The sequence below is a fragment of the Scardinius erythrophthalmus genome (assembly GCF_964197995.2).
Source record: "Scardinius erythrophthalmus genome assembly, chromosome: 13".
In the NCBI taxonomy this organism is placed as follows: Eukaryota; Metazoa; Chordata; class Actinopteri; order Cypriniformes; family Leuciscidae; genus Scardinius; species Scardinius erythrophthalmus.
In genome coordinates this window covers 2066599-2083602 of record NC_138233.1, presented here as the reverse complement: position 1 = coordinate 2083602, position 17004 = coordinate 2066599, and the positions used below count along the sequence as shown (strand labels likewise).

The window sequence follows — 17004 nt, the reverse complement described above, 5'->3', positions numbered from 1 at the left end:
TGTTTGGAGCAAAATGATAATTCAATTTCATTAATATTATTTATTTTTTTGCTATTTCCAACACTACTTTTGCCAAATAATTTAAACATATATTTTAACAATTTATAAGTTGCAAAATTAAAATGTATTAAAGAAATTATTTGACATGTTTAGCAAACATTTTTGCAAAATTATCACTTAAATGTTGTTTTTCCTTATTGCATTTACAGTCACAGTTAAGACACTTGCGATTGCATTTTCATCAGGCTAAATATCCCGCAATAAATGGAGAATTGAAAATGCTTTGTCTCAGATTATTGCTTGCTCTATCAGTGTTACGGTGGGACAGATACAAGAGGCGTGCAGATCCATGTGCAAATCTTTTAATCAGCGAGATGCGTTCAAAACCGGTAGAGAGTAGTACAAAACCAGGCAGATGATCAGGACAGGCAGCAAACACTCAGAGTCGAAGGACAAAGTAAGGATGGCTGAAGCGAAACAGTCGTTCCGAAGCTTTGCGAGATCCCGAAGCGCAGATGTGTCGAAACACTGATCCGAAGCGTGATTCGAAACACCCATGTCACGTGACTATGACCAAACGAAGCCTCGAAGTGTTTCACTAAGTGTTTCATCAGGTGTGGTCCGCCGAATCAGCGTTTGATTGACACGGTCGGGAACAAACCACACAATCGCACATTTGTATAAAAGTGAAATAAACGCATTTTGACCTCGTGGGTTTTTGTGAGAGGAGTTTGACTTTGAGGTAGCGGATTTTTGGTGATATAGTGACATAGTGCGATTTGATTAGTTATAGGCAATTTAGGCTTACATTTAAATTTACACAACACATTGACTGATGCTAGAGACAGACAGAGTATAGTGACACATTAATAGATACATAGCCTAGATATACATAGACAGATTAGGCTAATAGATAGATACATATAGATAGATTACAGATACATATAAATACATATATTATAGATAGATACATATATAGATAGATTATAGATACATATATAAATACATATGTTATAGATAGATACATATATAGATACATAGATTATAGATACATATCTAGATACATAGATAGATTCATATAGATAGATAGATTGATTTGGATAGATAAAATGGAGGCTCCCCAGAAGAGATCCCGTACATCTGTGGAGTGGGAGCATTTCCATTTAGAAACCCCAAATAAAGTGAGATGTGTGTATTGTGATCGGTATCTAGCCTACTGCAACAATACATCATCTATGATGCGCCATTTGAGGAGCACTCATCCTGCCATTTTGCAGGGTGCAGAGGATGGCATTCCCCCTGTAGGCTACCTAGGCCTGCTACTGACACTGTTGGGCCATCTATGCAATGTATGCATTGTTTGAAATATAATTATAATTGAAATATAATTATAATTGAAATATAATTACAACCTTTTGGGACACTGTTTATAAAGTCCATAGCCCAATGCCCTACAACCTAATGTCCCAATCACAACTGCCAATCATGTTAAAAATAGCTTCAATGTGAATATAATATAATATAACATTGTGTGAATATACATTTTATAGGTCTACATATGAGTACCCAATATACTGCAGCTGATGCCACAGTGGAAGTGAAAAAATACATCAACGATGCATATTTGCCCAGAACTCATGATCCACTAACTTACTGGAAAGAGAGAGCAGTAATCTTTCCTCATTTGTATGTCCTTGCTAAAAAATATCTTTGTATGCCAGCAACAAGTGTCCCTTGTGAGAGGATTTTTTCAAAGGCTGGAGAATATGGGATGATTATAGTCTCAAAAAGATTAACACGTGCAAGCACACTTATCAATGAACTTGATACATGTTGCAGAAATGTTTTATCCATGCCTTTCAACTTGCGTGTGCAAAATTCTAAATTGAATGAATGTGAAGCAATTTGTACAAATAGAGACATTTTTGTGAATACAAATGTTTTCCTTTGTATTAGTGTATCATAGTTTGCGCATGCAACACAGAAGATGTGCATGTGTGGATCAGGTGACACGCGTGCATTCATTGACGTCTCCTCTGAGTCGATCTCATTTGATTCATTTGAATTTTGAGACTTTCTTTTCGCGGTTTTTAAGCATTTCACAACCCACACACAAACAACTACAAATGAATAGGCCTGGTGCTAATTATTAATGTGTGCACAACTACCCATCTATTTGACAAATTCACAAATGTGCGTCACTACATTTAAACTAATACAATACAACTTGTGTGTGCAAAATCCAAAATCACATGAATGTGCAGCATTTTGTACAAATAGAGACATAGCTGTTAATACAAAACCTCGATCTTGTATTAATGTAGGCCAGAATTTGTGCATGCAACAAGTAAGATGTGCATTTGTGGATCAGGTGACACGCGTGCATTCATTGACTCGTTTCTGAGTCGATCCTATTTGATTCATTTGGATTTTGAGACTTTCATTTCGCAGGTTTCGCCTCGCACGATCCACACACAGATGTCTGAGTAAACCTGCTACCACTAGATGGCAGTATTCTGCTAAAACAGACAACGGCAGCATAATAAAGCGTTCTTCCCCATTTAAGACGCTTAATGAGAGTGATATTGAAGCACCAAATATAGTACAGAATATAGGCCTACCTTATTAATAAAGCATACTTTATAGAGGCAAACAGATTACATCAGATTATGAACAACACCCATAGAAAACCACTATAAAATGCTTAACGTGCAATCGCGCGATGCATGTTCAATAAGGTGTATAAGGCTACTGAGTTTAAATATCACCGTCTTACAGCACTGACGTTAAGCTTTTTCTTTATAATATACTCTATGGGAGGAAAACTATATAGCCTACAGACAAGAGCCTATATGAACGCGACGCGCGGCGTTTCATGTTAATGGCATTTCCCTTCCTGTTAAAAAAAAATGTTTCGCAGTTGCGTTCATATTATGCTTATTTTTTATCTGACTACACATAATATTCATAGTATGCAAGCTTTGGAATTTGAAAATGTCTGTTTTTAAATGTTATAGACGATTTTCACAGTACATTTGTTTTCCCTTGACCCTTAAGCCATTGTTATAGGCTAGTCTTACTATAGCACGATTAGTTTTAACAATATGCAACCATTGTATATCGACATGAAATATTAATTGAAAATCAACTGGCCCTACGTGTGTAGCTGCATATTTGTACATGAGATTGCTTTGACGCGCTAACCACGGCTCATGATGCACAAGGGAACGTCGGCCAATTCCACTGCGTTAAAACGTATAAGTTGTTTTCATTCAAATTACTTTTAATATTTAAAAACAGACATTTTCAAATTCCAAAGCTTGTAGAAGGTTCCTGTAAGACGGATTTACAAGTAAAATTTGGACAAGTATTCCCTTCATTTTTAAATTGCTATTTTTAAATCTAAATTGAAAACTTATTTTTATTCCCTGGCATTTTAATGATCTCCTGATGCTGTTTCTGCCTGTTCTGTTTGGTTGTTTCTATGCTTTATTCTGTTTGTTTTTACTTTGTTCAGCACTTTGGATAGCCCTGCTATGTTTAAATGTGCTTTATAAATAAAATGTAGCTTAATTACTTTCTTACTTTACTTCATGTACTGTATGTAGCCTGTATTCTGCAGAAAAATACTGTAATTCACTAAAAGGGTTTTTTCATGTTCAAAATGGCTGTAGTATGTTCCTAGTGACTAGACTGGCTTACTACAGGTGAAATTGTCCAAATACCGCCCTTGCCTATTTACAGTAAACAATATTTTTTTTAACAAAAATTACTGTAATTAACCAAACAGGTTTTTGGTGACTTACTAAAGGTGAATAATGCAACATTTCACCTGACTATCACTAACGTAATACAACCTTTGGAACATGAATAGAAAAACAATTTACAGTAGGCTAATTTAAAAAATCGTACTGTTCAATCGGGATATTGGCTGGACATACAGTAGGCTAAGTCAGTCTGCCCACTAGGCATTTACCACAACCTTGGAAGTATTCATTTGAATGAATGACTGGACGTTTATATTTTTTGACTGTGAGTGGAATTTGCAGATGGTCCCTTTAGAAAATGCGGCGAATATCAAACCTAAAACGTAGGCCTACTTCACTGCGCTCTCGGAGCGTTTCTCTCCCATACACACGCAAAGTTAAACGCAACTGCAGAATTTCATGTTAAGCTTCTTTTAACAGGCTCAGGAAGGGAAATGCCATTAACATGAAACGCCGCGCGTCGCGTTCATATAGGCTCTTGTCTGTAGGCTATATAGTTTTCCTCCCATAGAGCATATTATAAAGAAAAAGCTTAACGTCAATGCAGTAAGACGGTGATATTTAAACTCAGTAGCCTTATACACCTTATTGAACATTCAACGCGCGATTGCACGTTAAGCGTTTTATAGTGGTTTTCTATGGGTGTTGTTCATAATCTGATGTAATCTGTTTGCCTCTATAAAGTATGCTTTATTAATAAGGTAGGCCAATATTGTGTACTAAATGTGGTGCTTCAATATCACTCTCATTAAGCGTCTTAAATGGGGAAGAACGCTTTATTATGCTGCCGTTGTCTGTTTTAGCAGAATACTGCCATCTAGTGGTAGCAGGTTTACTCAGACATCTGTGTGTGGATCGTGCAAGCGAAACCTGCGAAATGAAAGTCTCAAAATCCAAATGAATCAAATAGGATCGACTCAGAAACGAGTCAATGAATGCACGCGTGTCACCTGATCCACAAATGCACATCTTACTTGTTGCATGCACAAATTCTGGCCTACATTAATACAAGATCGAGGTTTTGTATTAACAACTATGTCTCTATTTGTACAAAATGCTGCACATTCATGTGATTTTGGATTTTGCACACACAAGTTGTATTGTATTAGTTTAAATGTAGTGACGCACATTTGTGAATTTGTCAAATAGATGGGTAGTTGTGCACACATTAATAATTAGCACCAGGCCTATTCATTTGTAGTTGTTTGTGTGTGGGTTGTGAAATGCTTAAAAACCGCGAAAAGAAAGTCTCAAAATTCAAATGAATCAAATGAGATCGACTCAGAGGAGACGTCAATGAATGCACGCGTGTCACCTGATCCACACATGCACATCTTCTGTGTTGCATGCGCAAACTATGATACACTAATACAAAGGAAAACATTTGTATTCACAAAAATGTCTCTATTTGTACAAATTGCTTCACATTCATTCAATTTTGAATTTTGCACACGCAAGTTGAAAGGCATGGATAAAACATTTCTGCAACATGTATCAAGTTCATTAATAAGTGTGCTTACACGTGTTAATCTTTTTGAGACTATAATCATCCCATAGGAGAAATTATCTGTAAAAAAAGAAGTAGGCTAAGTCCTTCCACAGCAGAGAAATTAATATTTTTTTAATAAAAATCTCTAAAAAAGTGAGACATTGTGGCTTGAATTATTTTATTAATATTCATTTTTCATGACCAAAATAACATTATGCACAGTGAGGAGCCTATAGGTTACAAGCTTCACATATTAGAAAATTATAATAATAAAAAAAACCCGCATTTTTTTAATGGCTCGTCAAGGTTGTTTCAGATCAACACCTGCAAGTGACCACTAGGTGTCACCGTTGAGACGGGTGTCAGATTGATTCGAAGCCTCGAAACAATATGGCACATTTGGTTCAACTGTTTCATTTGCTTCACGAGGCCTCGATCTGGCCATCACTAGGACAAAGCAGAGGTATCAGAGGCAGGCAGCAGACAGGGAGATATCCAAAACAGAAAGGTCACAAAACAGGCGGGCAGGCAGGCAGGCAGGCAGACACAGGAATGAACACTCAGTAAAGTTCACAATAGTTAACCAATACTCCGCCACCAGTGAGCTCATGTATCAGTCATTTATAGTCCCTGATATTGACTACAGGTGTGGAGATAATCAAAGCAATGAAGTATGGGAAATGTAGTCCAAAGTAACCTGTAACTGTGTGTGCAGTGAAAAAGTCTTAATAGTGAACAGGTGACCTCTAGTGGTGATAGAATGGAAACAGCACGCGTAGAATGCATCACAATCAGTATGGTTTTTGTTTTTGGATTATGTTTTTTTTTTTTTTTTTTTTCAAGTCAACCTGTTAACTGTCACGGGCCCACCGGTGGGCCCAAATTCATTACATATTTAAAACAGTAATATCCTATACTAAACCTAAACTAATCTTGACAAACTATATATGTCATGGCACGAATGAAAAGTCAAGGATTCAATAGCAAGTGAATACTGGTGTTTATTAACACAATAGAAGATGAAGTGCAGGTAGAGATATAAGGCAACAGTAGAAACTCAGGCTCGGCAACGCAGGACTCAGTGGGCAGACAGCAACGGACGAACCGCAGATAATCCTCAGAACAGGCAGACGAAGCTCGGAACAGGAATACAGGAACTAGAACCCAATCCTCGGAACAGGTAGACGAAACTCAGAATTGGAACTGGAGCAAGGAAGAGAAAACTGTGAGCTGAGCCTGTGAACCTCCACAACCATCTGACAAAGACAAGACGAGGTGACAAACAATATATAGGACATTCTCATTCAAAACAGCTGGCGCTGATCAGCTCATCAGCGATAACGAGCCATGCTGATGAGCCGCGCCCATTCATACAACACGCACACACATAGCAAGGCGAGTCAATGAATCCGTGAACCGTGACAGTACCCCCCCTCCTAGGAACGCCGCCTGGCGTTCCCAGACACCCTTACCTGTCGATTGTAATCATCGATAAGGGAGTGATCCAGGATGTCCCTAGCAGGAACCCAACTTCTCTCCTCCGGACCGTAACCTTCCCAGTCCACCAAGTACTGGAATCCGCGTCCCCTCCGCCTTGAGTCCAGTATACGATTGACCGAATAAGTAGGTTCCCCATCTACGAGACGCGGCGGGGGAGGAACCGGAACTGGCGGGTTAATCGCTGATCGAAACACAGGCTTAATCTTGGATACATGAAAAACGGGGTGAATTCTCCTGTACGCTGGAGGAAGGTTGAGGCGGACTGCCACCGGACTAATGATCTTGGTGACCGTGAACGGGCCAATGAATTTGGGAGCAAGCTTATTAGAAACGGAGCGGAGAGGAATGTTCCTGGTTGAAAGCCACACTTTTTGACCAACGACGTATACGGGAGGCTTGGACCGGTGGCGATCGGCTTTAGCCTTGGTGCGCGCCCCCACCTGGAGCAGAGTCTCACGGGCTCTAATCCATGTGCGGTGACACCTCTGGACGAAGGCGTGAGCGGAGGGGACTGCGACTTCGGATTCCAGACTGGGAAAAATTGGTGGCTGGTAACCTACACTACATTCAAACGGAGATAGGCCCGTGGACGACACTGGTAACGTATTGTGTGCGTACTCCACCATAGAAAGTTGCTGACTCCAGGAGGAAGGATTCTTGGAGACCAAACATCGTAACACCCTTTCCAAATCTTGGTTGGCTCTCTCGGTTTGACCATTGCTCTGGGGGTGAAACCCTGAGGACAGACTGACAGTCGCTCCCAGTAACTTACAAAACTCTCGCCAAAATTTGGACACAAACTGGGGTCCTCTGTCAGAAACCACGTCTATCGGGAGGCCATGTAAGCGAAAGACGTGATCAACAACGGTCAACGCTGTCTCCTTGGCTGAGGGTAATTTGGGCAAGGGAATAAAATGAGCCGCCTTCGAGAACCGGTCCACCACAGTCAAAACGACCGTATTGCCCTGAGAGGGTGGGAGGGCGGTGATAAAATCTAGCGCTATGTGGGATCAGGGTCTTGAAGGGACAGGCAGCGGTTGAAGTAACCCATCTGGGGGTCGATTGGAAGTCTTACCAGTGGCACAAACCGAGCAAGCCAAAACAAAACTGTGAATGTCACGAGCCATCAGTGGCCACCAGAACCGTTGCTTGACTAAAAAACTAGTGCGATTAACTCCTGGATGGCAAGCTACATTGGAACAATGACCCCACTGAATGACGTCGGACCGTAATCCCTCCGGCACAAACAAACGACTCGGTGGGCAACCGGGCGGAGGCGTTACCCCTTCTAAGGCCGATTTGACCTTCGACTCGACCTCCCATGTGAGTGTGGAGACAAATAGGGTCTCAGGTAAAATGCACTCGGGAGTTGACGGGCGATCGGAATGGTCAAAAATACGCGATAAAGAATCGGGTTTGATGTTTTTGGAACCCGGGCGGTACGAGAGAGAAAAATCAAAACGACCGAAAAAAAGTGCCCACCGAGCCTGCCTGGAGTTCAATCTTTTGGCGGTTCTGATATATTCCAGGTTCTTATGATCGGTCCAGACGATAAAAGGTACCCCCGACCCCTCTAACCAGTGACGCCATTCTTCCAATGCTAACTTAACTGCCAACAACTCTCTGTTACCAATGTCGTAGTTACGTTCAGCAGGCGATAAGCGACGGGACAAAAACGCGCAGGGATGCATCTTGTCGTCTGTGGGAGAACGCTGGGATAGCACTGCTCCTACCCCCACCTCTGATGCATCGACCTCCACCACAAACTGACGTGACGGATCAGGGGCTATAAGGATGGGGGCTGAAACGAAGCGGCCTTTCAGTTTAGCAAACACAGCCTCAGCTGTGTCTGACCACCTGAACGCCGTTCTGGGGGAGGTCAAGGCAGTCAGAGGCGCGGCTAGTTGGCTGAAATTGCGATTAAAACGCCGGTAGAAATTGGCAAACCCCAGAAACCTCTGTAGGGCCTTACGGGAATCTGGACTTGGCCACTCTACCACAGCCTTAACCTTCTCAGGATCCATTCGCATTCCCTCAGACGAAATGATGTACCCTAGGAAAGGAACAGACTGTGCATGAAAAGCGCATTTCTCCGCCTTGACAAAAAGCCCATTCTCTAGCAATCTCTGAAGCACTCGTCTGACGTGTTGAACGTGTTCCTGGAGAGACGAAGAAACAATCAATATGTCATCCAGGTAAACATATATGAACTGGTCTACCATGTCTCTCAACACGTCGTTGATGAGTGCTTGGAAGACCGCTGGGGAGTTGGAAAGCCCGAACGGCATAACCAAATATTCAAAGTGCCCCCTGGGGGTGTTGAACGCGGTCTTCCATTCATCCCCCTTCCTGATGCGAACCAAATGATATGCATTACGTAAATCCAATTTTGTGAAGATTGATGCTCCCTGCAACCTCTCGAAGGCTGAAGACATCAACGGCAAAGGATAAGTATTCTTTACCGTGATGTTATTCAACCCCCGGTAATCAATACAAGGTCGCAGTGAACCATCCTTCTTCCCCACAAAAAAGAATCCCGCCCCCGCTGGAGAAGAGGAAGGGCGGATGAATCCAGTTGCTAGAGAATCAGAAATATATTTCTCCATAGCCTCCCTTTCTGGAACAGAAAGTGAATATAACTTGCCCTTAGGCGGAGACGTACCTGGCAGTAGATCTATAGCACAGTCATAGGGACGATGCGGAGGAAGAGAAGCAGCCCGAGACTTACTGAACACCTCCTTCAGGTCGAGATACTCTGGTGGCACGTTAGACAGATTCACTGGCTCCTCCTGCAACACAGAACAAGAAACAGACGGAACAGCAGACGAAAGACATGAGGCATAACACTGATTACTCCAAGTGGACACGGAGTTCTGACCCCACTCTATCCTGGGTCCGTGTTTCACCAACCACGGATGACCCAGGACAATGGGAGCGTGAGGTGACTGAGTGAGGTATAGTGAGGTCCTCTCAGTGTGGTTACCCGAGGTGATAAGTGTGATGGGTCCAGTGGTGTGAGTGATGCCCGGAAGTTCCTGTCCATTTAGTGCGTGAATGGTGATACTGTGCTCCAGCGGTGTGATGGGGATGTGAAGTTTCTGTGCCAAGGAAAAGTCCATAAGATTCCCCTCCGCTCCTGAATCCACTAGCGCCTGGCCGTTGAAGGTGTGGTCTGCCCACTGGAGTCTCACCGGGAGGAAGGTGGCGTTCGAGGGTCTGGTCAAGGATATCCCGCCCGACAGTAGCCTCCGTCCTACCGCCGGGCTTGGCCTTTTAAAGGACAGTTGGAGATGAAATGGCCGGCCTCCCCACAGTAGAGACACAGACCTCTCGAACGCCGATGTTCTCTCTCCTCCCGGGAGAGCCGAGCTCGACCTACCTGCATGGGCTCAGGATCGTTCGAGGGGCTGACCGTGTTCACTCCCCTGAAACTGGGAAACTCAGCGAAATCCTCCACTGGAGTCCGTAAAGACCGATTAGCTCTCTGTTGTAATCGTGCATCGACTCGTAACGCCAGTTCAATCAGTTCATCAAGAGTCTTGGGTAAATCCAACGTGTAGATCTCCTTTTGAACACGATCAGCCAACCCATGCAGGAACAAGTCCCACTGCGCCTCCTCGTTCCATTTGCACTCGGCGGCCAACGTCCGGAACTGGATGGAATAGTCGGAAACCGAGTTGTTGTTCTGTCGGAGATCGGCAAGTTGGCGAGCCGCCTCGCGTCCGGCGACCGCGCGATCGAACACGCGGCTCATCTCTTGCTCGAGGGCTTGGAACGAGGAGCAGCACGGGTGTTGATTCTTCCACACCGCTGTTCCCCACAGAGCCGCGCGTCCAGATAGCAGTGTCATCACTAGTGCCACTTTACTCTCCTCAGAGGAAAACGTCACAGGCTGAAGAGAAAAGTAAATCGAGCATTTGGTTAGAAAGGTTCGGCACATATTCGATTCTCCAGAATACCTTTCGGGGGTGGGGATGCGCGGCTCTGGTCGGTTGATGTTGAGAGGTTCCGGGGGAACAGGCGGGGGAGGTGCTGGCGCAGCGGGACCTCTCAGACGTTGTAATTGAGAGGTGAGCTCGGACACCTGCGTTACCAGAGCCTGTATCGCCCGACCCGAGGCACCGATCTGTTCATCCTGACGGTCCATGCGGGCGTGATTACCGGCGTACATCTGTTCCAATGTGGCTGCACTCGCTGAATCCATGATCCGGTCAGATGGTTCTGTCATGGCACGAATGAAAAGTCAAGGATTCAATAGCAAGTGAATACTGGTGTTTATTAACACAATAGAAGATGAAGTGCAGGTAGAGATATAAGGCAACAGTAGAAACTCAGGCTCGGCAACGCAGGACTCAGTGGGCAGACAGCAACGGACGAACCGCAGATAATCCTCAGAACAGGCAGACGAAGCTCGGAACAGGAATACAGGAACTAGAACCCAATCCTCGGAACAGGTAGACGAAACTCAGAATTGGAACTGGAGCAAGGAAGAGAAAACTGTGAGCTGAGCCTGTGAACCTCCACAACTATCTGACAAAGACAAGACGAGGTGACAAACAATATATAGGACATTCTCATTCAAAACAGCTGGCGCTGATCAGCTCATCAGCGATAACGAGCCATGCTGATGAGCCGCGCCCATTCATACAACACGCACACACATAGCAAGGCGAGTCAATGAATCCGTGAACCGTGACAATATATCATTTGAAAGCTTACAATCTCTAGTTTTCATATTTTATTTTCAAAATAAATTACAGAGGAGCCGTAATTTATCAATTTGCAACAAGACTATTTTCGTATTCCTAAGGCGTGTTCAGACCTTTATTTTGAAATAGCAATGAACATTTTTATGTGATTCTTAGAGGTTGAATTCATATCAAAATCTGCCAAACTTCCCATATTACTTCTGAATAGAATGTCTACTTCATAAATTGTATAAAAATTGTGGAAATAATGGTTCAGATGATCACTCAAACCGCATATGGAAATGGAGGCGTCCTTATATGGGCAGTAATGGAGTCTAGTTGTCACCTAGTGAAAATGTTTGGTACTGCGCACAAACAAAATCTTACTGAAAGCTCATTTTTTGAGATATCAACCTAAATTTTGAAACACAACTTGTTCAGATTTTTTACTTTGATTTTTTTGCAGTTTTAGAGTCACCCAGGTTTTAAAAATATATATTTTATATAAAATATGAATAATTAAATTTTTTACATTTTACATTTCCATAAACTCAAACTTCTATAACTTTTTTTTTCTGTTTCACTTTCTTAATTTATTTCACTTCTACAAAAATCTGCCAAATGTCTTCTTTAAAACAAGACCAATTGTATGTCTATACTCCAAAGCATTCTTTAATTACAACCATTTAAGTTCGAAATGTGCATTTTCATGTCTACTCAAAAAAAGGGGGGTGACAGTTAACAGGTTAAATTTTGCTACATTCATTGCGGGACATATAATGAAAATGTAATCGCAAGTGTCTTAACTGTGAGTGTAATTGTAATATAAATAGCCTATAAATGATAATTTTGCTATTTTTGCTTGAACATGTTAAACATATTTAATAATTTCTGTAATGCATTTTCATTTGATTTTTGCATCTTTTAAAATGTTAAAATATATATGTTAAAAGCAGTGTTGGAAATAGCAAATGTAATTTATATTATTGAATTTGAATTATCATTTTTCTCAAAACATTGCATATGGTATGAAAACTTAATTTAAATACAGAAATGCATTGTCATTTTGCAAGTTACATTTCAAATTATATATTGCTGCCCACATGCCTCCATAAAAGTGCCAAAGAAAACAGCAAATCACAACTATTACATACACACTGCTGCGCTACACTATATTTACACTGTTTACAGGAGTGCATCTTCATATGTGACCTTCACTATTTTAAAGAGTGTGGGGAAAATAGCTCAAAACCATGTATATATAAAAAAATATGATTAAGAGCAAACAATTAGCTCTGAACATTTATTTATTGATTGATTGATTTGTTATCCTGTGTTGCAGGTTAAGGCAAAATGGCAGGCATTATTCCCAGGCACAAAATGAAAGGAGTTGATTTCTGTGGATGTCAGACTCACTACTACATCATCCGCTCTGATCTCGGCTGCTATATGAGGTCAAGTAACTTCAGAGCAGGGTCAGACCTCAGTGTTCAAGCTCTGCACCCCTCCTGCCAACACGGAGACCATTACATTGGTGACACTAAATGGTTTTACATCATTAAGGGTAATCAAATCCGCAGAGTCTATGACCTGACAGAAGACACTGATTCCTCAGTCTACACCCTTCATCCCAAGTTTCAGGGCGGAGACCATTACCTGTCAGCCTTTGGCTGGTTTTACATCATCTACCAGAGCACTTACAGAAGAACAGCAGACCTGAGTAGTGACTACAATTCTAATGAATTTCCCCTGCATCCCAATTGCAGAAATGGTCTCTATTACTGGGGTCTGCCAGATCACTACTACTTCCTCAAGCCAGCCTCGAATTGGGGAGTTGAATACTACAAAGGTGACGACTTCCAGAAAGACAGCTGTGTTGGTGTCCATTCCTTTCACCCCGATGTTCTGAACTTCCTGCCAGGAGGGCTGGCCAAAACCAGCGGCCCAGCATTCGGCAAGTGGGTGAACATTAAAACTGCACATAATGAGAGTCCCACACCAGTGACATGGAGAAGGAAAGTTACTAAAAAGGTTGGATACAGTAAGGAGAAGATGTCCCAGATCACACACAACTGGAAGATATCAGCGTCAGCCACGATCTCAGCTGGAATACTTGCAGAATCAATTGCAAAGTATCAGTTCACCTTTACGGCAGAATACGGAGGTTCAAGTCTGAACGCTGAGAAGGAAAACTGGAATGAAGAGACTATGGTGGAAGAGGAACTATCATGTGAGCTGAAGCCAAACGAGCGTGTGTATGTGTGGCAGTACCAGATGGGTCTCGGATCAGAACCGGTGTTGTTCTGCCGGGATTTGAAGATTACCAATAAGACGAACCCTCCGACTGAAGTCCCGCTGCCGCCTGCCTAACACCGGCTACAAGAAAATACCTCTGACTTCTTAAGCAATTATTATATATCTGCTGCAAGCATTGCTTTAATTACAGTACATACAAAGTATAAAGTAAGTAGTTTGATGCATAATTCATAAAAAGCTTGTTTTTTTTATTTGCTTTCTGTGTAAAACTTTTGGGCTTTATCTGTATCAGCATAATTAATAACCTACTGTTAATAATCGGCATTAAATAATTATATTAATCTTTATTAATTAATTTTGTATTCATCTTTTTAATCATCATAAGTTTTTTATCTATTACTTTGTGTCTTACACCCTTCCATGGTAGCACATCAGTTAATTCATAGTTTATTACTAATAGTATCGTTAACACATGAAGAGGCTAAATACAAATAGTGAGTTCTTCATTCATTGTCACTGTAATTAACAATTCATTTTTTAATTATATTAGCTCATATATAAAGACTTAATGTTTTTTAATACGTTGTTAATAACTTGATAAATACACCTATCTGATGTATTTTAAACCATGTATTAAAGTTGTTAATGTTCATCCTAACATTAAGAAGTTATTAAATCATAGTAGGCCTAAATAAATGCTCATGTATAAAGGGAATTGATGCAAATTTAAGGTTTAACTGTCATCTATGTGTACTTTTTTTATTCTTTTAATTACATTTTAAATCAATTTTAATCAATGATCTTCTTATTTTCTATTCACTTGTTGGGATTCATTTATAATTCTTTTTAAATCCTTTTTATGTAAATCACTTTGAATAACCAGTGTATGAAATGTGCTATATTAATAAACTTGCCTTACATTGACTTTTGTGTGACTTAATCTAAAGTGAGAACTATTTACCCCTAATAAAACATTTATTAAGGATAAATGTAAAAATCCTTATTCCTGATCCCCAAACATTTCTTCTCTTCCAAACTCCAACCATTCTTCCTCTTCTATACTGCCAGAAAACAAAAACAAATATCAGTCTTTATTAAAATGCATTTGTCACAATGATGATGTTCGTCAGAATCCAACGGTGTGGGCGAAGGTATAATGCGTATGTCTTTTCAGCGCTCCAGTGAAGTTACCTTAATTTTTAGAATTTAGTTTCAATTCTACTTTAGCTCTGTGCTTAATCTGACTCCAATTTCAAATGATTATCAAATGTAGATTGTGTATCTTATTAGAAAATAATCATAAATATTGATTATGATATAATTTAGATCTTTCTGGGAATAGATTATTCTGGGTACGTTCATTAAGGGACCTGATGTCGCTTTGAGAGGAGAGGAGAGAATGATCAGATATTTTGAAGAGACACCACCCAAAAAGGAGAACAGAATTCTCCTAACAATTTAGAGAGACATTTAAAATGATACCAAACATGAAAGGGAATAAACAATAGATTCACAATATACATCATATGGGATGTATAGATAGTCTCAGTGAACTTTTAGAGACTTGAATCAGGGGGAAAGGAAAGGAGTTTGCTTCTTTTTTGTCTTTAGCTGATCACATGCCTACACTTTTTTTTTATTCAATTACTTGTTTTAATTATTTTTGAGCTGCAGTGACTGCATTTATTTTAATTAAGAAGAATTCAGTTATTTATTTTATGCCATACATTTTTGTTTTAATATTCTATATTTTTGTTTTACCGTCAAAATACTACCAGAGCAGAAAGGAAGTCGTCCTGCGAAGCCGTAGCCCGGGAGTGAGGAGGGCCTCATGTAGGCTATTAGTCAAGGAGTTAGAATAACCAGGAATGGCAGGCTCGGGTTCGGGACTGGAACCTGTAGGTATGGTTATCTGAGGGTGGAGACTAATTTAGGCCGACAAAACCCGTGCCTGAACGGCTGGGACGTCCAGGTTATTCCCAGACAGCAACATAGTGTCGGCCCAGATCTGGTACACATGGATTCCACACGGCCGGAATGGATCTAGGCCGACACTATGTTGCTGTCTGGGTAGAAGCTGATAAAGGTGGACGGCGAGGACCAGCCTGTCACCGCACAGATGTCAGCCATGGATACCCTGCTAGAACAGCCCAGGAGGAGGCCATTCCTCTGGTGGAGTGGTCCCTCATTCCCGTGGGGCTGCAAGTCCAGGCACTTGTAGGCTAGCACTATCTCATCCCCTACCCAGTGGGACAGTCTCTGCTTTGTAACTGACAGCCCTTTAGAACGGCCTCAGAAGCAAACAAACAGGTGGTCCATTTGCCAGAGCCTTCAATGTACACCCCAAGGGCCCGCACCGGGCAGAGTGGGTCTGGTGGCTGTTCACCCTCAGCAGAGGGGAGAGCAGAGAGTGAGATGACTTGTACCCTAAGGGGTGTTGAGAGCACCTTATGCCTGGCTCACACTACAGGAGTTTTAAAATCCTAACCGATTTTGAAATCTGGTTGCAGCACACACTTAAAGTCGGCATGAAACGGAAGTTGAGATTGTAATTTTTTCCTTGTTGTGACGTATATCCGAATGAAACGGCTTCTGAAATTAGAAAAAAATGTAGGGCGGGGCTTGATTTCGTCCTTCGGGAATTGATTGGATCGTTGGAGGTTGGGCGTTGCAAACAAAATGAGGCAGATTTGAATACCAGTTTACATTCAGTTGTGGAGGATTTCTCTCCATCAGACTCCCCACCGTTACCCTCCCATGAAGGATTTTTTATTTTATTTTATTACTCCCGCGAACCAAGATGAGTCAAGTCAAGTTATCAGCCTTATTAGACATTCTCTGTTATCAGTCAAGTTTACCCTCGAGCATCTCGATAGCCGCACCCTTTCGCCATTGGCACGTGACCGAAAGAGAAGAGAGGTCGTTTCGAGGGGGGAGGGAAGGGTAATGTATTTGATTAAAGATTATAAGGGTACATGAATTTTAAAAAAATAATGAAGTGCACAGATAAATCATTTATAATAAACACTATAATATTACATATAAAAAGAAGATTTGTCAAATTTGATTTCATGCCGACTTTAAGGAGAATCTTTGCAGATTTTCTTCCCTCAAATCTTAAACATGCTCACACTACAAGATTTGAAAATCGCGGTGCACCACACACTACAAAATATTATTAAGATTATCGTGCCAGAGGAAGCGCCTCAACGTGATCTCACGCAGCAGATCTGAAGTGGAAAAGCATGGAAACAAATGGGATATGCATAAAGCTCATGCTCAAAGTTTAAATTAAATATTATAT

The 17004-nt window shown here is 41.4% G+C and overlaps 1 protein-coding gene across 1 annotated transcript in view; it reads left to right on the top strand.

Moving 5' to 3' along the window:
• Positions 1-14625, top strand: part of LOC308700655 (uncharacterized protein) — a 23367-nt gene extending 8742 nt beyond the window's left edge. The window contains exon 2 of the mRNA XM_081382377.1: positions 12787-14625. Coding sequence (XP_081238503.1) covers positions 12798-13814 — 1017 coding nt within the window. The 5' untranslated portion in view covers positions 12787-12797 and the 3' untranslated portion in view covers positions 13815-14625. The remainder of the gene's footprint in view (positions 1-12786) is intronic.
• The last annotated feature ends 2379 nt before the right edge of the window (positions 14626-17004 follow it).